At 44.2% G+C, this 24,381-nt stretch overlaps 1 protein-coding gene across 1 annotated transcript in view; it reads left to right on the forward strand.

The window, feature by feature from the left end:
* LOC134568413 (phospholipase A2 inhibitor and Ly6/PLAUR domain-containing protein-like) overlaps window positions 1–24,381 on the forward strand; it is a 48,092-nt gene that overhangs the window by 10,337 nt on the left and 13,374 nt on the right. The window contains exon 3 of the mRNA XM_063426993.1: window positions 3,446–3,595. Within this exon, the coding sequence (XP_063283063.1) occupies window positions 3,446–3,595 (150 nt within the window). The remainder of the gene's footprint in view (window positions 1–3,445; window positions 3,596–24,381) is intronic.

Raw genomic sequence — 24,381 nt, forward strand, 5'->3', positions numbered from 1 at the left:
TGTCACCCCACCAAACCAGCCATGGCCTCCTCCAATGCATATTGCAAAGCCAAATTAAAGAGGTCTGAACCAACACCCTATCACGCCTGAAAAACATTGCCGCATTCTGCTCAAAAACGCGGTGCTGAATCGCAATGCCCCAACCTCCCGTATAAATGTTGAAATCCACTTATTTAGCTTGACCCTGCTGTGCTCTATTGCGCACTTATCCCTAGCACAATGCCAATAGTTATGGGACACCACTTCCAACCAGACTAGGCAGACGTCTGGGAAGAGCAAAAGCACCTGTGCTAAATCCAGCCTAATCATGTCCCTCAGTCCCAATACTGGGAAGAGGCCCAGGTGACTGCTCCCCAGATGCATCACCAAGACGTCCGGCACTCCTATTAAATGGGAAAGTTGAACCAGTTCAGGCAGCAGGTGAACCTAACACATGCCCTGAGCCCCGAACCATCGGACATCAGCCACCACAGGAAAGAGGCCTAGGCGAAGCCCACCTGGGTGGGCACCAGCACGTCGATGGGCCCAATACACGTAGCAATGTCCAATCACCCAGATACATCGCACAGGACCTACAGAGAGAAAACCGCAGGAAACAAAATGCCCCACGCATTCAGTAACATCTTGAACACCTTGATGAACTGAAATCAGGACAACAACCGGTGGACCAACAGCGACCCATGCACCGACGGCAGAAATGCGCCAACATGGCAAAAACAAGCAATTGGGCAAACTACCGAACTTGGGATCTCCTGAAGAGAGATCCATACGCCTCTCCCGCGCATATCTGTTTAGGAGCGCCACAACAAAAACGCACCGAACCCTTAGCGCAGTGTATATCACCCAACAGTATCGCCCTAGCGACCTTCCTACTAAGACTAATGAGTTCCCCACACGCTGCGCTCCCATTGTGCCAGAAACTCCCTCATACTATCCACTAAACTATTCCACCCAGACAGTGAATTAGCACCAGGGCCCCCCCACCGTCGATAGGTACTTACCAGGTGGCACAGGCGTGTACTGGAGCAGCAGAGCCGAGACAGGAGGAACCTGCTGGGTCGAGGCTTTAACATCCAGTGGAACAGGTACAGGAGCCGCGGAGGCCTGGGGAAAGGCCCGGTCATGAGCAGCCAGTAAAGGTGAGAAAGGTGAGACTCCAACCCCCCAGCAATGAAAGGCCCACTCCACTCCAGTAGGCCCAGGGTAGACTGAGGGGAAACATTGGGGGCTACCCGACCCACTAGAAACTGGTGAGGGGGCAGCCCACAGCGTGCCCTACAAACCCTGCCTCCTTTTATGCACTGAGGTGCCCACAGCCTCTGTGACAAACCCTGAGGCCTACTTACCCATCTGGGACGCCCGACCGGCACTCTGCCTGACAAACGAGTGGGACACGTGCTGGGAATCCTGGAGCTGCGCTGGCTGCTGTCGACCTCCTAGCGGCCCATGGAGAAGAAAGAGGAACGGTGGAGGCCGCGTGAGGCCGGACTGTGGCTCCTATCAGGCTGAGCCAACCACCTGGAGGAATGCCCGCCGGCCAAACCTGAGCAACTGTAACCCTTCCTGTAGCCCTGGAGGGTGTGGACAACCCCACTGCAGGGGTCCTGGATGTCCTGGATGTCCTGGATGTCGCTGACCACCTAGGCCAGACTGGGGCTCTGGCGCCGAGGGGACACCCAGCTTCCAGGAGAGGGGCTAAAAGGTGTGGGAGGTCGAGGCAGAAGCCTGCAAGCGAACAAGCTGGGCCTACAGCTGCGTCCCGCCATCTTAAAGGGCCTCAGCCCGAAGACCTGCCAGTACCTTATCGATACCCATTGAGCTCTGGCCAAAAACAAGCTCTGGCAACAGTACAGGGAAACTGTTCCATGCTGGGATTAGTAAGATGGCTGAGCCCCTTACAGAAAATGGCTATATATAAATATATATATACTCACTCAAGAACTCCCCTGCCCTAAGTCTACACTCCCCCTCACTCACACTTGTCCCTTTTCCTGGCTAGCCTGTGGCCTGGTCAGGGTCTGAATGGCACTGTATGATGCAACTCTGCAAACTGTGACAATAACACAGCCAGGCACAACAAAACATGCAACATTACAGGATCATATATTCATGCACATGCGTGTGACAAAGGCTGCCACATTGGAGAAACTGGCCTTAAGCTGCATGTCAGGATGTTCTTACACAGACACTCAACCAAGAACCAAAAGAAAACCAAATATAAAAAAATAATATTAACCCCAAAGATGACATCACTTCTGGGGATTGACACTTCCTGATGGTGGTAGCTCTGCCGAGTGTGAAGAAGTGTTAAAGGGACACTATAGTCACCTGAACAACTTTAGCTTAATGAAGCAGTTTTGGTGTATAGAACACTCACTCACAATCCACACAATCCACTCACTGCTCAATCCTCTGCCATTTAGGAGTTAAATCCCTTTGATTATGAACCCTAGTCACACCTCCCTGCATGTGACTTGCACAGCCTTCCATAAACACTTCCTGTAAAGAGAGCCCTATTTAGGCTTTCTTTATTGCAAGTTCTGTTTAATTTAGATTTTCTTATCCCTGCAAGAGCCTCCTGTATGTGATTAAAGTTCAATTTAGAGATTGAGATACAATTATTTAAGGTAAATTACATCTGTTTGAAAGTGAAACCAGTTTTTTTTTTCATGCAGGCTCTGCCAATCATAGCCAGGGGAGGTGTGGCTAGGGCTGCATAAACAGAAACAAAGTGATTTAACTCCTAAATGACAGTGAATTGAGCAGTGAAATTGCAGGGGAATGATCTATACACTAAAACTGCTTTATTTAGCCAAAGTAATTTAGGGTACTATAGTGTTCCTTTAAGCAGAGGAAAAATACTGAGACAAAGTAGCCCCTACTTTGTCACAGTATATTTTTTGACTGGGTTGAAATTTTACTTCAATTCCAACACAGTCAATATGTCAGAGAATATATTGTGGGGGTGGAGTACAATGTTAACATTTTTTTTAAAGTAATCCTTTTGGTGGCGTCTAGTATCTAAATTTTAAATTTCACTTGTAATTTGACTTTAGCCTCAAAATGACCAATGCATTTAACTCATTATTAGGAATATGTCTATATGGTTTATTCACTATATATGGGATCATCCAAATATTTTGGAGGCAGTAGTGCCATACAGACATTTTCCTATTCATGATTCAAACCATCCATGTGTATAGTCTGGCCCTGCAGATTCGCTCAGTCTTACCAAATTCCAAAATATGAGAATTGCAATTGCGGTTCGGCATTTTATCCTTTTTCAATTTAGTAAATATTAATTTTTAGGATTATTTTTTTCTTATGTGCCGCTAAGATCTGTTTGCTTTCGCTGTCAGGTTACAGTTTAATAATTGTAAACAAATACCTCTGCCTCGGTTCTCTCTTTATTAATTCGATTTTTGTCTTGTTCTGTTTTATTCAGCTTCAGGTGTAAGATCTCTCAGATTTGCACGAGGATGCGGAACAACGAGCCAATGTGATATGTCTGGGACAGTTAGTTTGTTAGACAGAATTTATAGAACATCTTCTACTTGTTGCAAAGACAGTATGTGTACGCCTCCATTTCCAGTCTGTGAGTAAAAAGTAACAATACAAATACAAGTACAATACAAAAAATAAAGACATTAATGCACACACATTCAATGCTTTCACTTTCCAGGATATTTTTATTATATTTACTTTACATTTAATAAATAAGCAGGGCCGATGTAAGTTGTTTTTTTTTGGCTACACAGGTGAAGACGCATTTTGCCACCCCAACATGTATCTTTGCCTGTCTAGACCCATGTGTCTCTGTGCCCCTCTTTGATTGGGGCACTCCCAGCAACTGGAGCGCATGCACAAATTTCAGTTAGAGAGGAAGGGTTACTGCAGTCACTATCATTCAGTCTCATGGGGGCAAGCAAAGCAGTAGCAAAATAAGACTATGGAGAAAAAGGTAAGTAAACTTTATTTTTATGTTGTAGGGGTGTCTGACATCTCGAGGAATAAAGGAATACCCCAAATGATAAGATTAAATATAACATTTGTACGTACACATATTCTTTAAAGGGATATTCTAAACATCATAACCTCTGTAGCCCGCTGTTGTGGTTATGACATCAAGAGTACCCTAGCCTGGGTATTCAGTAATGGGGCAAATCATTTAGCAAAGTTTTGCCCTTTTATCTGGTCCTGCAAGGCTCAGAGACTTCTCGCTGCTCTGCAGAAGCATGACACTGATCCAGTTTACAGCAATTAGCTGTATTCTCTCAGTCAATGAATGACACACTGTGCACGAAAATGTGCATGAATTGATATTATTTAGCCCAGAATTCTTGTTTGCTGATGCCACGATGATGCTACCAAGGGTTGAACTGCTCAATGTTTAGTAGATATGTGCCTACTTGCAAAGTTTACAACAAAAAAGAGTTAGGCGCTCACTAAATAAACTAAAGGTGGGCAGCAGTGCACCGAGCAGGAATTCCCAATACCTGCTCACAGTAGTAAATCAAAGAAAACAGAAGTGGTATACCGCGCCCAAAAAGTGCAAGTAATGATTAAAAAGTATACATACAGATAATCCTATAGTTAGGGATGTATAGAACCTTCAATAAAAAAATACAGAACAATAATAGTGCAATATGTCTGGCAAAATAAGAGTGTGTAAAAACTTATAAAAGACTCACGCACACTTTGCAGAGCTACTGAGAGCTCTGCCTTATAGCGCCTAGACGGTACAATCCCCGTCTCGGGATATCAAATGGTGGTAGGTACGGTGTCCAATCCTCCACAGTGGCATATGTAAAGATAAAAATAAACTCCAATGGTATAGTATGTCTATTAATCAGTGATAAATAAAGGAAAAGTATCCTACTTACAAATTTCTGAGCAAATATCCTGCTCTGGTATGTACAGCATGTGGTGGTATAATCCCCACCAGGGGATATTAGTCAGGATTTAGATGTATCAGGAACAAAAAAATAAGTAGTAAAAAACTATAACTTTATTTTGATAAAAGTATTAGTATAATAAACGAGGTGAATATACATTTCTTACTTAACGCGTTTCGCCCAGTCTAGGGCTTCTTCAGAAGTAATAAGTCCAAGATTTGATAAAATCTTCTTTATATAGGTGTCCCTGATTGCTGTAATAAGATCCTGATGTAATTTTGCTTCCTACTTCCGGGTCGCGTGTATCGCCCGAAAGTGACGTCATCGCGTCTTCTCGTGGCCTGCTGGGATATGCAGTGTACCTCCGTTCATATTGTGTGCGGCTCCCGGAAATGACGTCAGCATATCTCCTGATGTTCTGTGGGGCATGTAGTTTGCAATGTCCAGTTGTCCACTATCACGTTAGCATAGTTTCGTCACCGGGAATTGTAGTTCGGCAAATTGCCGATATAGGATACAATACAAATAAAAAAATAAACAAATAAATAATTCTGTAATTAGCATAATGGTATGAAAAACAAGTAAAGCATATAATTAGAATTAGTGAAGCATATATTTAAAAAGATAGCCAACATATTATAAATATCATAAAATTATCTACAGAAAAATAGAAATTAGTGCAAAGTATTACATACCATAAAATAAGCATGCATAGATGTCCATACAAAGTAGTCAATATTATAAAAATATTATACAAACAGTGAACCAAGAACATACATTAAAGATCTTAAAGTGGTACAAAAGGGGAGGTGGTGTATCAACAATACAGGTAGTATATAAATATGCAGAGTATGTAAAACCTAGTATAAAAAATGAGTATAAAATTTTTTAATATTTATTATAAAAAATTAAAAAGATCAAACTCTGCATTTAGACCTTTAGGGTGTAGTGTGTCTAAAAAATAGACCCACTCCATTTCTTTCTTGCCCAATTTATTAATTATATCACCACCTCTCCAGTGCTGTGATAATTTTGAAATGCCCATAAATTTTAGGTGCCGTGGATCATTACCATGTAGCTCAAAATGTGAGGATACCAAGTGGGTTTTTAGTCCTTTTCCTATGTTTCTACAATGTTCCCCAATCCTGATCTTCAACGGTCTTATAGTTCTTCCTACATATTGTAGTCCACATGGGCATTCTAATAAATATATCACATTTTTGCTCATGCATGTAATTGTGTTTTTAATACTTTAACTTGTATCTGTGTTATTTGATTTAAAATTATAAATATACCGATCAGTTTTTCTAGTTTTTTTACAAGCTACGCAGCAATTGCATTTAAAAAATCCATTCTTATGTTTCATAAAATTATTTATAACTTCAGACTTTTTTTGTTTTGTGTAATTTTGTGTGAGTTGCATTTTCAGGTTAGGGGCTCCTCTAAATACAATTCTTGGCTGGTCTGGAATAATTTTTCCTAATATAGGGTCTTCTTTCAATAAATGCCAGTTATTTCTAATTATTTTTTTTAATTGTTTATTTTTATTATTATAGTCCAAGACAATAGGAAATACAAAATCTTTCCCATTATTTTTAGTGTTTATTGGGTCCTTATTTTGGGTTAAGAGATCTTTTCTATTTGTGTTTGTAATATTTTCTATAGTTTTATCTATTTTCTCTTTATCATAACTAGTGATGTACCGAACTGTCCGCCGGCGAACAGTTCTCGGCGAACTTAGCGTGTTCGCGTTCGCCGCGGCGGGCGGACACATGCGCAGTTCGATCCGCCCCCTATTCGTCATCATTGGGCAAACTTTGACCCTGTGCCTCTCGGTCAGCAGACACATTCCAGCCAATCAGCAGCACTCCCTCCCTTCCACACCCTCCAACCTCCCTCCCAGCATCCATTTTCGATTCATTCTGAAGCTGCATGCTTAGTGAGAGGAGGGAAAGTTTAGCTGCTGCTGATTAGATAGGGAAATTGATAGCTAGGCTAGGGTATTCAGTGTCCACTACAATCCTGAAGGACTCATCTGATCTCTGCTGTAAGGACAGCACCCCAAAAAGCCCTTTTTAGGGCTATAACATCAGGCTGCTTTTTTTTTTTTTTTTTCCTGTGTAATGTAATTGCAGGTGCCTGCCTGCCAGCTTCTGTGTGAGGTTCACATTGGATACTGTGCCTACTTGCCCAGTGCCACCACTCATATCTGTTTTTACAATAGGTTAAGCTTTAGATTTAAAAGAAATATTTTTTTTTTCACTGTAATAGAAGAGCAGTTGCCTGCCTGCCAGCTTCTGTGTCAGGTTGGATGCCTTGCCCATTTGCACAGTCAGTGCCACCACTCATATCTGTTTTAACAATAGGTTAAGCTTTAGATCAGGGCCGCCATCAGGGGGTGACAACCGTGACAGTTGTCACGGGGCCCGGACTGCTCGGGCCCCACTTTCCCTCCCTGCACACATAGATAGCGAATATCGCTATCTATGTGTGCAGCCCCGGGCCCCCGGCTCCCTGTTACCGCAGAGGGGGCCCAGGCAGCACACTGCTTCTTCTCATCTCCTCCCTGCTATAACTCTCGCGAGACCCGGTTGCCATGGCAACGCTCCGCGGGTCTCGCGAGAGTTATTGGAGGAGAGAAGAGGAGAAGCAGTGTGCTGCCTGGGCCCCCTCTGCGGTAACAGGGAGCCGGGGGGCCCCACCATGCCACCGGACCACCGGGGATGGAATCTCCCCCCTCCCTAGACACAGGTAAGCAGGGAGGGGGAGAAACAATTTAATTAATTAAATTATTATTATTATTTTTTTTAAATAATGTTAAAATGCCCCCCCTCCCCCTCCTCATTGGACATTTACACACACACACTACATACACTGACACAACACACACACACACACACTACATACACTGACACAACACACACACACACACACACACACACTACATACACTGACACAACACACACACACACACACACTACATACACTGACACAACACACACACACTACATACACTGACACAACACACACACACACACACACTACATACACTGACACAACACACACACACACACACACACTACATACACTGACACAACACACACACACACACATACACTGACACAACACACACACACACACACACTACATACACTGACACAACACACACACACACACGCACACTACATAAACTGACACACACTATATACACTAACACAACACACACACACACACACACACTACATACACTGACAAAACACACACACTGCATACACTGACACAACACACACACACACACACACTACATACACTGACACAACACACACACACACACACACACACTACATACACTGACACAACACACACACACATACACTACATACACTGACACAACACACACACTACATACACTGACTCAACACACACACACACTACATACACTGACACAACACACACATACACTGACACAACACACACACACACACACACACACACTACATACACTGACACAACACACACACACTACATACACTGACACAACACACACACACACACATTACATACACTGACACAACACACACACACTACATACACTGACACAACACACACACACACACTACATACACTGACACAACACACACACACACACACACACTACATACACTGACACAACACACACACATACACTGACACAACACACACACACACACACACTACATACACTGACACAACACACACACACACACACACACTACATAAACTGACACACACTATATACACTAACACAACACACACACACACACACTACATACACTGACAAAACACACACACTGCATACACTGACACAACACACACACACACACTACATACACTGACACAACACACAGACACACACACTACATACACTGACACAACACACATACACTACATACACTGACACAACACACACACACTACATACACTGACTCAACACACACACACACTACATACACTGACACAACACACACACACACTACATACACTGACACAACACACACACACACACACACACACACACTACATACACTGACACAACACACACACTATATACACTAACACAACACACACACTACATACACTGACACAACACACACACACACTACATACACTAACACAACACACACACACTGCATACACTAACACAACACACACACACTGCATACACTGACACAACACACACACCACATACACTAGCACAACACACACACACTGCATACACTAACACAACACACACACACTGCATACACTGACACAACACACACACTCTGCATGCACTGACACAACACACACACTGCATAGACTAACACAGCACACACTGCATACACTAACACAACACACACTGCATACACTAACACAACACACACTGCATACACTAACACAACACACTCTGCATACACTGACACAACACACACTGCATACACTAATACAACACACACCGCATACACAAACACACACACTGCATACACTAATACAACACACACTGCATACACTAACACACACAGTGCATACACTAATACAATACACACACTGCATTCACTAATACAACATGCACTCTGCATACACTACACACTAACACACTCACTGCATCCACTATACTGACACACACTCTGCATTCGCTACACATTACTACACTCTGCATTCACTACACTAACACACACTCTGCATCCGCTACACACTAACACACTCTGCATTCACTACACTAACACACACTCTGCATCCGCTACACACTAACACACTCTCTGCATTCACTACACATTAACACTCTGCATTCACTACACTAACACAGACTCTGCATCCGCTACACACTAACACACTCTCTGCATTCACTACACATTAACACACTCTCTGCATTCACTACACTAACACACTCTCTGCATTCACTACACTAACACACTATCTGCATTCACTACACTAACACACTCTCTGCATTCACTACACTAACACACTCTCTGCATTCACTACACATTAACACACTCTCTGCATTCACTACACATTAACACACACTCTGCATTTATTACACACTAACACACACTCTGCATTCACTAAACTATGCACACACTCTGGATTCACTATACTGACACACACTCTGCATTCACTACACTAACATACACTCTGCATCAACTGTACACACAGCATCCACTACACAAACATCCTGTATTCACAGTACACACACTACATCCACCACAAATTGAAACATTCTGCATTTACTATACACAGACAGTGTCTAATACACACACTTCATCCACTACAGACACTGCATCCACTAAACACATTTCATCTAGTACATACAAACACTACATCCACTACACAAACACACACTACATCACTGTACACACACTACATCCACTACTCAAACACTCTCTGCATTCACTACACTAACACACACTCTGCATCCGCTACACACTAATACACCGTCTGCATTCACTACACATTAACACACACTCTGCATTCACTACACATTTACAAACACTCTGCATTCACTGCACTAACACACACACTACATTCATTACACTGACAAACTCTGCATTCACTACACACTAACACACACTCTGCATTCATTACACACTAACACACACTCCGCATTCATTACACACTAACACACACTATGCATTCACTAAACTATGCACACACTCTGGATTCACTATACTGACACACACTCTGCATTAACTGTACACACAGCATCCACTACACAAACATCCTGTATTCACAGTACACACACTACATCCACCACAAATTGAAACACTCTGCATTCACTATACACAGACACTGCGTCTAATACACACACTACATCAACTACAGACACTGCATCCACTAAACACATTTCATCTAGTACATACAAACACTACATCCACTACACAAACACACACGACATCACTGTACACACACTACATCCACTACTCAAACACACTCTGCGTTCCCTATACACACTGCATCCGCTACACTAACACACTCTGCATTCACTGCACAAACAGTATCTAATGCACACAAACACTACATCCATTACACACATTCTAATTCACTTACACTATACACACCACATTCAGTCCCGCATCATTGTCAGCGGACTAGGTAGGGCGTGGGCGGGCCCGGGAGGGAGAGGGAGGGGTGGGGGGGGGGGGCCCAGACCTTTTGCTTTGTCAAAATTTCTGATGGCAGCCCTGCTTTAGATTTAAAAGAAATAATTTTTTTTCACTGTAATAGAAGAGCAGTTGCCTGCCTGCCAGCTTCTGTGTCAGGTTGGATGCCTTGCCCATTTGCACAGTCAGTGCCACCACTCATATCTGTTTTTACAATAGGTTAAGCTTTAGATTTAAAAGAAATAATTTTTTTTCACTGTAATAGAAGAGCAGTTGCCTGCCTGCCAGCTTCTGTGTCAGGTTGGATGCCTTGCCCATTTGCACAGTCAGTGCCACCACTCATATCTGTTTTAACAATAGGTTAAGCTTTAGATTTAAAAGAAATAATCTTTTTTCACTGTAATAGAAGAGCAGTTGCCTGCCTGCCAGCTTCTGTGTCAGGTTGGATGCCTTGCCCAATTGCACAGTCAGTGCCACCACTCATATCTGTTTTAACAATAGGTTAAGCTTTAGATTTAAAATAAATATTTTTTTTTCACTGTAATAGAAGAGCAGTTGCCTGCCTGCCAGCTTCTGTGTCAGGTTGGATGCCTTGCCCATTTGCACAGTCAGTGCCACCACTCATATCTGTTTTTACAATAGGTTAAGCTTTAGATTTAAAAGAAATATTTTTTTTTCACTGTAATAGAAGAGCAGTTGCCTGCCTGCCAGCTTCTGTGTCAGGTTGGATGCCTTGCCCATTTGAACAGTCAGTGCCACCACTCATATCTGTTTTAACAATAGGTTAAGCTTTAAATTTAAAATAAATAATTTTTTTTCACTGTAATAGAAGAGCAGTTGCCTGCCTGCCTGCCCGCTTCTGTGTCAGGTTGGATGCCTTGCCCATTTGCACAGTCAGTGCCACCACTCATATCTGTTTTTACAATAGGTTAAGCTTTAGATTTAAAAGAAATATTTTTTTTTCACTGTAATAGAAGAGCAGTTAGTTGTCTGCAAGCGTCTGGGTGTCAGGCCTACTTCAGCGTGAACTCTGCAGACCTGTGCCAGCGTGCTTTGACAGTTGCCAATCATATCTGGTGTCTCTTTAGCGTGCTTTTACAAAGAAAAAAGGTTTCCAGTGTAAGCTAATAGCAGCCAGTCAGTGTCCTTCAAGCGGCTCTGTCAGGCCTTCCTTCAGCGTGTGCCCTGCACAACCCTGCCAGTGTACTTTGACAGTTGCCACTCATATCTGGTGTCTCTATAGCGTGCTTTTACAAAGAAAAAGGGTTTCCAGTGTAAGCTAATAGCAGCCAGTCAGTGTCATTCAAGCGGCTCTGTCAGGCCTTCCTTCAGCGTGTGCCCTGTACAACACTGCCAGCGTGCTTTGACAGTTGCCAATCATATCTGGTGTCTCTTTAGCGTGCTTTTACAAAGAAAAAAGGTTTCCAGTGTAAGCTAATAGCAGCCAGTCAGTGTCCTTCAAGCGGCTCTGTCAGGCCTTCCTTCAACGTGTGCCCTGCACAACCCTGCCAGCGTACTTTGACAGTTGCCACTCATATCTGGTGTCTCTATAGCGTGCTTTTACAACCAAAATTTAGTTTCCACTGTAATAGAAGAGCAGTTGCCTGCCTGCCAGCTTCTGTGTGAGGTTCACAGTGGATACTGTGCCCTCTTGCCCAGTGCCACCACTCATATCTGTTTTTACAATAGCTTAAGCTTTAGATTTAAAAGAAATTATTTTTTTTCACTGTAATAGAAGAGCAGTTAGTTGTCTGCAAGCGTCTGGGTGTCAGGCCTACTTCAGCGTGTGCTCTGCAGACCTGTGCCAGCGTGCTTTGACAGTTGCCAATCATATTTGGTGTCTCTTTAGCGTGCTTTTACAAAGAAAAAAGGTTTCTAGTGTAAGCTAATAGCAGCCAGTCAGTGTCCTTCAAGCGGCTCTGTCAGTCCTTCCTTCAGCGTGTGCTCTCCAGAACTGTTCCAGTGCACATTGCCAATCATATCTGGTGTCTCTATAGCGTGCTTTTAAAAACAAAATTTTTTTTTCACTGTTATAGATTGAATAGCAGTTACTTGTCTTCAAGCGGGTGTGTCAGGCCTACAGTGTGTGCTCTGCAGAACTGTTCAAGTGCACATTGCCAATCATATCTAGTGTCTCTATAGCGTGCTTTTACAAAGAAAAAAGGTTTCTAGTGTAAGCTAATAGCAGCCAGTCAGTGTCCTTCAAGCGGCTCTGTCAGTCCTTCCTTCAGCGTGTGCTCTCCAGAACTGTTCCAGTTCACATTGCCAATCATATCTGGTGTCTCTATAGCGTGCTTTTAAAAACAAAATTTTTCTTTCACTGTTATAGATTGAATAGCAGTTACTTGTCTTCAAGCGGGTGTGTCAGGCCTACAGTGTGTGCTCTGCAGAACTGTTCAAGTGCACATTGCCAATCATATCTGGTGTCTCTATAGCGTGCTTTTACAAAGAAAAAAGGTTTCTAGTGTAAGCTAATAGCAGCCAGTCAGTGTCCTTCAAGCGGCTCTGTCAGTCCTTCCTTCAGCGTGTGCTCTCCAGAACTGTTCCAGTGCACATTGCCAATCATATCTGGTGTCTCTATAGCGTGCTTTTAAAAACAAACATTTTTTTTCACTGTTATAGATTGAATAGCAGTTACTTGTCTTCAAGCGGGTGTGTCAGGCCTACAGTGTGTGCTCTGCAGAACTGTTCAAGTGCACATTGCCAATCATATCTGGTGTCTCTATAGCGTGCTTTTACAAAGAAAAAAGGTTTCTAGTGTAAGCTAATAGCAGCCAGTCAGTGTCCTTCAAGCGGCTCTGTCAGTCCTTCCTTCAGCGTGTGCTCTCCAGAACTGTTCCAGTTCACATTGCCAATCATATCTGGTGTCTCTATAGCGTGCTTTTAAAAACAATTTTTTTTTTTCACTGTTATAGATTGAATAGCAGTTACTTGTCTTCAAGCGGGTGTGTCAGGCCTACAGTGTGTGCTCTGCAGAACTGTTCAAGTGCACATTGCCAATCATATCTAGTGTCTCTATAGCGTGCTTTTACAAAGAAAAAAGGTTTCTAGTGTAAGCTAATAGCAGCCAGTCAGTGTCCTTCAAGCGGCTCTGTCAGTCCTTCCTTCAGCGTGTGCTCTCCAGAACTGTTCCAGTTCACATTGCCAATCATATCTGGTGTCTCTATAGCGTGCTTTTAAAAACAAAATTTTTCTTTCACTGTTATAGATTGAATAGCAGTTACTTGTCTTCAAGCGGGTGTGTCAGGCCTACAGTGTGTGCTCTGCAGAACTGTTCAAGTGCACATTGCCAATCATATCTGGTGTCTCTATAGCGTGCTTTTACAAAGAAAAAAGGTTTCTAGTGTAAGCTAATAGCAGCCAGTCAGTGTCCTTCAAGCGGCTCTGTCAGTCCTTCCTTCAGCGTGTGCTCTCCAGAACTGTTCCAGTGCACATTGCCAATCATATCTGGTGTCTCTATAGCGTGCTTTTAAAAACAAATTTTTTTTCACTGTTATAGATTGAATAGCAGTTACTTGTCTTCAAGCGGGTGTGTCAGGCCTACAGTGTGTGCTCTGCAGAACTGTTCAAGTGCACATTGCCAATCATATCTAGTGTCTCTATAGTGTGCTTTTACAAAGAAAAAAGGTTTCTAGTGTAAGCTAATAGCAGCCAGTCAGTGTCCTTCAAGCGGCTCTGTCAGTCCTTCCTTCAGCGTGTGCTCTCCAGAACTGTTCCAGTGCACATTGCCAATCATATCTGGTGTCTCTATAGCGTGCTTTTAAAAACAAACATTTTTTTTCACTGTTATAGATTGAATAGCAGTTACTTGTCTTCAAGCGGGTGTGTCAGGCCTACAGTGTGTGCTCTGCAGAACTGTTCAAGTGCACATTGCCAATCATATCTGGTGTCTCTATAGCGTGCTTTTACAAAGAAAAAAGGTTTCTAGTGTAAGCTAATAGCAGCCAGTCAGTGTCCTTCAAGAGGCTCTGTCAGTCCTTCCTTCAGCGTGTGCTCTCCAGAACTGTTCCAGTGCACATTGCCAATCATATCTGGTGTCTCTATAGCGTGCTTTTAAAACCAAAATTTTTTTTTCACTGTTATAGATTGAATAGCAGTTACTTGTCTTCAAGCGGGTGTGTCAGGCCTACAGTGTGTGCTCTGCAGAACTGTTCAAGTGCACATTGCCAATCATATCTGGTGTCTCTATAGCGTGCTTTTACAAAGAAAAAAGGTTTCTAGTGTAAGCTAATAGCAGCCAGTCAGTGTCCTTCAAGCGGCTCTGTCAGTCCTTCCTTCAGCGTGTGCTCTCCAGAACTGTTCCAGTGCACATTGCCAATCATATCTGGTGTCTCTATAGCGTGCTTTTAAAACCAAAATTTTTTTTTCACTGTTATAGATTGAATAGCAGTTACTTGTCTTCAAGCGGGTGTGTCAGGCCTACAGTGTGTGCTCTCCAGAACTGTTCAAGTGCACATTGCCAATCATATCTGGTGTCTCTATAGCGTGCTTTTACAAAGAAAAAAGGTTTCTAGTGTAAGCTAATAGCAGCCAGTCAGTGTCCTTCAAGCGGCTCTGTCAGTCCTTCCTTCAGCGTGTGCTCTCCAGAACTGTTCCAGTGCACATTGCCAATCATATCTGGTGTCTCTATAGCGTGCTTTTAAACACAAAATTTTTTTTCACTGTTATAGATTGAATAGCAGTTACTTGTCTTCAAGCGGGTGTGTCAGGCCTACAGTGTGTGCTCTGCAGAACTGTTCAAGTGCACATTGCCAATCATATCTGGTGTCTCTATAGCGTGCTTTTACAAAGAAAAAAGGTTTCTAGTGTAAGCTAATAGCAGCCAGTCAGTGTCCTTCAAGCGGCTCTGTCAGTCCTTCCTTCAGCGTGTGCTCTCCAGAACTGTTCCAATGCACATTGCCAATCATATCTGGTGTCTCTATAGCGTGCTTTTAAAAACAAACATTTTTTTTCACTGTTATAGATTGAATAGCAGTTACTTGTCTTCAAGCGGGTGTGTCAGGCCTACAGTGTGTGCTCTGCAGAACTGTTCAAGTGCACATTGCCAATCATATCTGGTGTCTCTATAGCGTGCTTTTACAAAGAAAAAAGGTTTCTAGTGTAAGCTAATAGCAGCCAGTCAGTGTCCTTCAAGCGGCTCTGTCAGTCCTTCCTTCAGCGTGTGCTCTCCAGAACTGTTCCAGTGCACATTGCCAATCATATCTGGTGTCTCTATAGCGTGCTTTTAAAACCAAAATTTGTTTTTCACTGTTATAGATTGAATAGCAGTTACTTGTCTTCAAGCGGGTGTGTCAGGCCTACAGTGTGTGCTCTCCAGAACTGTTCAAGTGCACATTGCCAATCATATCTGGTGTCTCTATAGCGTGCTTTTACAAAGAAAAAAGGTTTCTAGTGTAAGCTAATAGCAGCCAGTCAGTGTCCTTCAGCGCGGCTCTGTCAGTCCTTCCTTCAGCGTGTGCTCTCCAGAACTGTTCCAGTGCACATTGCCAATCATATCTGGTGTCTCTATAGCGTGCTTTTAAAAACAAAATTTTTTTCACTGTTATAGATTGAATAGCAGTTACTTGTCTTCAAGCGGGTGTGTCAGGCCTACAGTGTGTGCTCTGCAGAGCTGTTCAAGTGCACATTGCCACTCATAACTGGTGTCTCTATAGCGTGCTTTTACAAAGAAAAAAGGCTTCCAGTGTAAGCTAATAGCAGCCAGTCAGTGTCCTTCAAGCGGCTCTGTCAGTCCTTCCTTCAGGGTGTGCTCTCCAGAACTGTTCCAGTGCACATTGCCAATCATATCTGGTGTCTCTATAGCGTGCTTTTAAAAACAAATTTTTATTTTTTACTGTTATAGATTGAATAGCAGTTACTTGTCTTCAAGCGGGTGTGTCAGGCCTACAGTGTGTGCTCTGCAGAACTGTTCAAGTGCACATTGCCAATAATATCTGGTGTCTCTATAGCGTGCTTTTACAAAGAAAAAAGGTTTCTAGTGTAAGCTAATAGCAGCCAGTCAGTGTCCTTCAAGCGGCTCTGTCAGTCCTTCCTTCAGCGTGTGCTCTCCAGAACTGTTCCAGTGCACATTGCCAATCATATCTGGTGTCTCTATAGCGTGCTTTTAAAAACAAACATTTTTTTTCAACTGTTATAGATTGAATAGCAGTTACTTGTCTTCAAGCGGGTGTGTCAGGCCTACAGTGTGTGCTCTGCAGAACTGTTCAAGTGCACATTGCCAATCATATCTGGTGTCTCTATAGCGTGCTTTTACAAAGAAAAAAGGTTTCTAGTGTAATCTAATAGCAGCCAGTCAGTGTCCTTCAAGCGGCTCTGTCAGTCCTTCCTTCAGTGTGTGCTCTCCAGAACTGTTCCAGTGCACATTGCCAATCATATCTGGTGTCTCTATAGCGTGCGTTTAAAAACAAAATTTGTTTTTCACTGTTAGAGAATGAATAGCAGTTACTTGTCTTCAAGCGGGTGTGTCAGGCCTACAGTGTGTGCTCTCCAGAACTGTTCAAGTGCACATTGCCAATCATATCTGGTGTCTCTATAGCGTGCTTTTACAAAGAAAAACGTTTCTAGTGTAAGCTAATAGCAGCCAGTCAGTGTCCTTCAAGCGGCTCTGTCAGTCCTTCCTTCAGCGTGTGCTCTCCAGAACTGTTCCAGTTCACATTGCCAATCATATCTGGTGTCTCTATAGCGTGCTTTTAAAAACAAAATTTTTCTTTCACTGTTATAGATTGAATAGCAGTTACTTGTCTTCAAGCGGGTGTGTCAGGCCTACAGTGTGTGCTCTGCAGAACTGTTCAAGTGCACATTGCCAATCATATCTGGTGTCTCTATAGCGTGCTTTTACAAAGAAAAAAGGTTTCTAGTGTAAGCTAATAGCAGCCAGTCAGTGTCCTTCAAGCGGCTCTGTCAGTCCTTCCTTCAGCGTGTGCTCTCCAGAACTGTTCCAGTGCACATTGCCAATCATATCTGGTGTCTCTATAGCGTGCTTTTAAAAACAATTTTTTTTTCACTGTTATAGATTGAATAGCAGTTACTTGTCTTCAAGCGGGTGTGTCAGGCCTACAGTGTGTGCTCTGCAGAACTGTTCAAGTGCACATTGCCAATCATATCTAGTGTCTCTATAGTGTGCTTTTACAAAGAAAAAAGGTTTCTAGTGTAAGCTAATAGCAGCCAGTCAGTGTCCTTCAAGCGGCTCTGTCAGTCCTTCCTTCAGCGTGTGCTCTCCAGAACTGTTCCAATGCACATTGCCAATCATATCTGGTGTCTCTATAGCGTGCTTTTAAAAACAAACATTTTTTTTCACTGTTATAGATTGAATAGCAGTTACTTGTCTTCAAGCGGGTGTGTCAGGCCTACAGTGTGTGCTCTGCAGAACTGTTCAAGTGCACATTGCCAATCATATCTGGTGTCTCTATAGCGTGCTTTTACAAAGAAAAAAGGTTTCTAGTGTAAGCTAATAGCAGCCAGTCAGTGTCCTTCAAGCGGCTCTGTCAGTCCTTCCTTCAGCGTGTGCTCTCCAGAACTGTTCCAGTGCACATTGCCAATCATATCTTGTGTCTCTATAGCGTGCTTTTAAAACCAAAATTTGTTTTTCACTGTTATAGATTGAATAGCAGTTACTTGTCTTCAAGCGGGTGTGTCAGGCCTACAGTGTGTGCTCTCCAGAACTGTTCAAGTGCACATTGCCAATCATATCTGGTGTCTCTATAGCGTGCTTTTACAAAGAAAAAAGGTTTCTAGTGTAAGCTAATAGCAGCCAGTCAGTGTCCTTCAAGCGGCTCTGTCAGTCCTTCCTTCAGCGTGTGCTCTCCAGAACTGTTCCAGTGCACATTGCCAATCATATCTGGTGTCTCTATAGCGTGCTTTTAAAAACAAATTTTTTTTCACTGTTATAGATTGAATAGCAGTTACTTGTCTTCAAGCGGGTGTGTCAGGCCTACAGTGTGTGCTCTGCAGAGCTGTTCAAGTGCACATTGCCACTCATATTTGGTGTCTCTATAGCGTGCTTTTACAAAGAAAAAAGGCTTCCAGTGTAAGCTAATAGCAGCCAGTCAGTGTCCTTCAAGCGGCTCTGTCAGTCCTTCCTTCAGCGTGTGCTCTCCAGAACTGTTCCAGTGCACATTGCCAATCATATCTGGTGTCTCTATAGCGTGCTTTTAAAAACAAATTTTTATTTTTTACTGTTATAGATTGAATAGCAGTTACTTGTCTTCAAGCGGGTGTGTCAGGCCTACAGTGTGTGCTCTGCAGAACTGTTCAAGTGCACATTGCCAATCATATCTGGTGTCTCTATAGCGTGCTTTTACAAAGAAAAAAGGTTTCTAGTGTAAGCTAATAGCAGCCAGTCAGTGTCCTTCAAGCGGCTCTGTCAGTCCTTCCTTCAGTGTGTGCTCTCCAGAACTGTTCCAGTGCACATTGCCAATCATATCTGGTGTCTCTATAGCGTGCGTTTAAAAACAAAATTTGTTTTTCACTGTTAGAGAATGAATAGCAGTTACTTGTCTTCAAGCGGGTGTGTCAGGCCTACAGTGTGTGCTCTCCAGAACTGTTCAAGTGCACATTGCCAATCATATCTGGTGTCTCTATAGCATGCTTTTACAAAGAAAAAAGTTTCTAGTGTAAGCTAATAGCAGCCAGTCAGTGTCCTTCAAGCGGCTCTGTCAGTCCTTCCTTCAGCGTGTGCTCTCCAGAACTGTTCCAGTGCACATTGCCAATCATATCTGGTGTCTCTATAGCGTGCTTTTAAAAACAAATTTTTTTTTTTCACTGTTATAGATTGAATAGCAGTTACTTGTCTTCAAGAGGGTGTGTCAGGCCTACAGTGTGTGCTCTGCAGAGCTGTTCAAGTGCACATTGCCACTCATATCTGGTGTCTCTATAGCGTGCTTTTACAAAGAAAAAAGGCTTCCAGTGTAAGCTAATAGCAGCCAGTCAGTGTCCTTCAAGCGGCTCTGTCAGTCCTTCCTTCAGCGTGTGCTCTCCAGAACTGTTCCAGTGCACATTGCCAATCATATCTGGTGTCTCTATAGCGTGCTTTTAAAAACAAATTTTTATTTTTTACTGTTATAGATTGAATAGCAGTTACTTGTCTTCAAGCGGGTGTGTCAGGCCTACAGTGTGTGCTCTGCAGAACTGTTCAAGTGCACATTGCCAATCATATCTGGTGTCTCTATAGCGTGCTTTTACAAAGAAAAAAGGTTTCTAGTGTAAGCTAATAGCAGCCAGTCAGTGTCCTTCAAGCGGCTCTGTCAGTCCTTCCTTCAGCGTGTGCTCTCCAGAACTGTTCCAGTGCACATTGCCAATCATATCTGGTGTCTCTATAGCGTGCTTTTAAAAACAAAATTTTTTTTTCACTGTTATAGATTGAATAGCAGTTACTTGTCTTCAAGCGGGTGTGTCAGGCCTACAGTGTGTGCTCTGCAGAACTGTTCAAGTGCACATTGCCAATCATATCTGGTGTCTCTATAGCGTGCTTTTACAAAGAAAAAAGGTTTTTAGTGTAAGCTAATAGTAGCCAGTCAGTGTCCTTCAAGCGGCTCTGTCAGTCCTTCCTTCAGCGTGTGCTCTCCAGAACTGTTCCAGTGCACATTGCCAATCATATCTGGTGTCTCTATAGCGTGCTTTTAAAACCAAAATTTGTTTTTCACTGTTATAGATTAAATAGCAGTTACTTGTCTTCAAGCGGGTGTGTCAGGCCTACAGTGTGTGCTCTCCAGAACTGTTCCAGTGCACATTGCCAATCATATCTGGTGTCTCTATAGCGTGCTTTTAAAAACAAATTTTTTTTTCACTGTTATAGATTGAATAGCAGTTACTTGTCTTCAAGCGGGTGTGTCAGGCCTACAGTGTGTGCTCTGCAGAACTGTTCAAGTGCACATTGCCAATCATATCTGGTGTCTCTATAGCGTGCTTTTACAAAGAAAAAAGGTTTCTAGTGTAAGCTAATAGCAGCCAGTCAGTGTCCTTCAAGCGGCTCTGTCAGTCCTTCCTTCAGTGTGTGCTCTCCAGAACTGTTCCAGTGCACATTGCCAATCATATCTGGTGTCTCTATAGCGTGCTTTTAAAAACAAAATTTGTTTTTCACTGTTATAGATTGAATAGCAGTTACTTGTCTTCAAGCGGGTGTGTCAGGCCTACAGTGTGTGCTCTGCAGAACTGTTACAGTTCACATTGCCAATCATATCTGGTCTCACAGTAGCTTGCACGCATAGTACCACTAATCCCCCAAAAAATGACAGGCAGAGGCAGGCCACCCCGCAGGGGCCGTCGTGGTCGTGGTGCTGTGATTCCCTTTTGCCCTAGAATAATGCCCAGTTTTCAGAAGCCACATACCCTGAACTTGAAAAGTTCTGAGGACATAGTTGACTGGCTAACACAGGACACCCAATCTTGTACAGCCTCCGCTCGGAACCTTGACGCACCATCCTCCTCCAGCTTAGCTTCAGGCACCTCTCAAGATACCACTCACCCGCCTGCCGCCACCACCAAAACTAGCACCACAGCCGCTTTACTTGGTATGTCAGAGGAATTATTCACACACCCGTTTGAAGAAATGAGTGATGCGCAACCATTATTGCTAGAGGATGTAGATAACAGGGATATGTCTCAGGCAGGAAGCATTAAACTATTGGAGGTACGGTGTGATGATGATGATGTTGTACCCGCTGCTGCTTCCTTTTCTGAGTTGTCAGATACAAACGAAGTGGTTGATGATGACGATGCGTCCATGGATGTCACGTGGGTGCCCGCTCGGCAAGAAGAAGAACAGGGCGAAAGTTCAGATGGGGAGACAGAGAGGAGGAGGAGACGAGTTGGAAGCAGGGGGGGGTCGTCGCAAGGAGCTAGTGGCACAGTCAGACAGCATGCATTGGCACCCGGGGTCAGCCCGACAGCACGCCAATCAACGCATGCTGTGTCCACCACCAGAATGCCGTCATTGCAGAGCTCAGCAGTGTGGCATTTTTTTTGTGTGTCTGCCTCGGACAACAGCGATGCCATTTGCAACCTGTGCCAAAGGAAACTGAGTTGTGGGAGGTCCAACACCCACCTAGGTACAACTGCTTTGCGTAGGCACATGATCTCACATCACAAACGCCTATGGGATCAACACATGAGTACAAGCAGCACGCCTACTCTAAGCCGCCATCCTCCTCCTGGTCTAGCATCTTCAGCCACGTCAACCACTGCTGTCCTTCTTGCCCCCTCTCAACCATCCGCCACTCCGTCTCCCGCCTTGAGCAGTTCCCGCTCATCTGCCCACAGTCATGTGTCTGTCAAGGACATGTTTGAGCGTAAGAAGCCAATGTCACCAAGTCACCCCCTTGCCCAGCGTCTGACAGCTGGCTTGTCCGAACTATTAGCCCGCCAGCTTTTACCATACAATCTGGTTGAGTCTGAGGCGTTCAAAAAATTTGTAGCTATTGGGACACCGCAGTGGAAGGTACCCGGCCGGAATTTCTTTTCACAAAAGGCAATCCCCAACTTGTACTCGATTGTGCAAAAGGAAGTCATGGCATGTCTGGCACACAGTGTTGGGGCAAGGGTCCATCTGACCACTGATATCTGGTCTGCAAAGCATGGTCAGGGCAGGTATATCACCTACATTGCGCATTGGGTAAACCTGCTGACGGCTGACAAGCAAGGAATGCGTGGCATTGCAGAGGAGTTGGTGACACCGCCACGAATTGCAGGCAGTCCTGCTGCCACCTCCTCTACTCCTCCTACTCCATCCTCTTCCATAACCTCCTCGGCTGAGTCCTTTTGTGCTGCTGCGTCTTGCTCCACATCAACGGCACCCCCCCAGCTCCCCAGGTACTATTCCACATCCCGGATACGGCAGTGTCACGCCGTCTTGGGTTTGACTTGCTTGAAAGCAGAGAGTCACACCGGACAAGCACTCCTGTCCGCCCTGAACGCACAGGTGGAAAAGTGGCTGACTCCGCAGCAACTGGATATCGGCAAAGTGGTGTGTGACAACGGAAAAAAATTGATAGCGGCATTGAAGTTGGGCAAGTTGACACATGTGCCGTGCATGGCACATGTGTGTAATCTGATCGTACAACGCTTTGTGCATAAGTACACAGGCTTACAGGACGTCCTGAAGCAGGCCAGGAAGGTGTGTGGCCATTTCAGGCGTTCCTACACGGCCATGGCTCACTTTGCCGAAATCCAGCGGCGAAACAACATGCCAGTGAGGCGCTTGATTTGCGATAGCCCTACACGCTGGAATTCAACACTCCTAATGTTCGACCGCCTGCTCCAACAAGAAAAAGCTGTTAATGAATATTTGTATGACCGGGGTGCTAGGACAGCCTCTGGGGAGCTGGGATTTTTTTTGCCACGTTACTGGACGCTCATGCGCAATGCCTGTAGGCTCATGCGTCCTTTTGAGGAGGTGACAAACCTAGTCAGTCGCAACGAAGGCACCATCAGCAACATCATACCATTTGTTTTCTTCCTGGAGCGTGCCCTGCGAAGAGTGCTGGATCAGGCTGTAGATGAGCGTGAAGAGGAAGAGGAAGAGTTGTGGTCACCATCACCACCAGAAACAGCCTTATCAGCATCGCTTGCTGGACCTGCGGCAACGCTGGAAGAGGATTGTGAGGAAGAGGAGTCAGAGGAGGATTGTAGCTTTGAGGAGGAGGAGGAGGAGCAAGACCAAACACAACAGGCATCCCAGGGTGCTCGTTGTCACCTATCTGGTACCCGTGGTGTTGTACGTGGCTGGGGGGAAGAACATACCTTCAATGACATCAGTGAGGAGGAGGAGCTCGGCATCCAACCTTGTGCAAATGGGGTCTTTCATGCTGTCCTGCCTGTTGAGGGACCCTCGTATAGAAAGGCTGAAGGAGAACAACCTGTACTGGGTGTCCACGCTACTAGACCTCTGGTATAAGCAGAAAGTGGCGGAAATGTTACCGAATTACAACAAGTCGGAAAGGATGCAGCATTTGCAAAATAAATTAAAAAGTATGCTTTACACAGCGTATAAGGGTGATGTCACAGCACAACGGGAATCTAACAGGGGTAGAGGTGGAAGTCATCCTCCTCCTCCTCCTCCCACGACCACGCCGGCAAGGACAGGACGCTTTAAAGACGTGTTGTTGATGGAGGACATGTGGACCTTTTTAAGTCCTATGCATCGCCACAGCCCTTCGGGATCCACCCTCAGAGAGCGACTCGACCGACAGGTAGCAGACTACCTCGCCTTAACTGCAGATATCGACACTCTGAGGAGCGATGAACCCCTTGACTACTGGGTGTGCAGGCTTGACCTGTGGCCTGAGCTATCCCAATTTGCGATAGAACTTCTGGCCTGCCCCGCTTCAAGTGTCCTGTCAGAAAGGACCTTCAGTGCAGCAGGAGGTATTGTCACT

This window comes from Pelobates fuscus, chromosome 7 (genome assembly GCF_036172605.1).
Source record: "Pelobates fuscus isolate aPelFus1 chromosome 7, aPelFus1.pri, whole genome shotgun sequence".
In the NCBI taxonomy this organism is placed as follows: domain Eukaryota; kingdom Metazoa; phylum Chordata; class Amphibia; order Anura; family Pelobatidae; genus Pelobates; species Pelobates fuscus.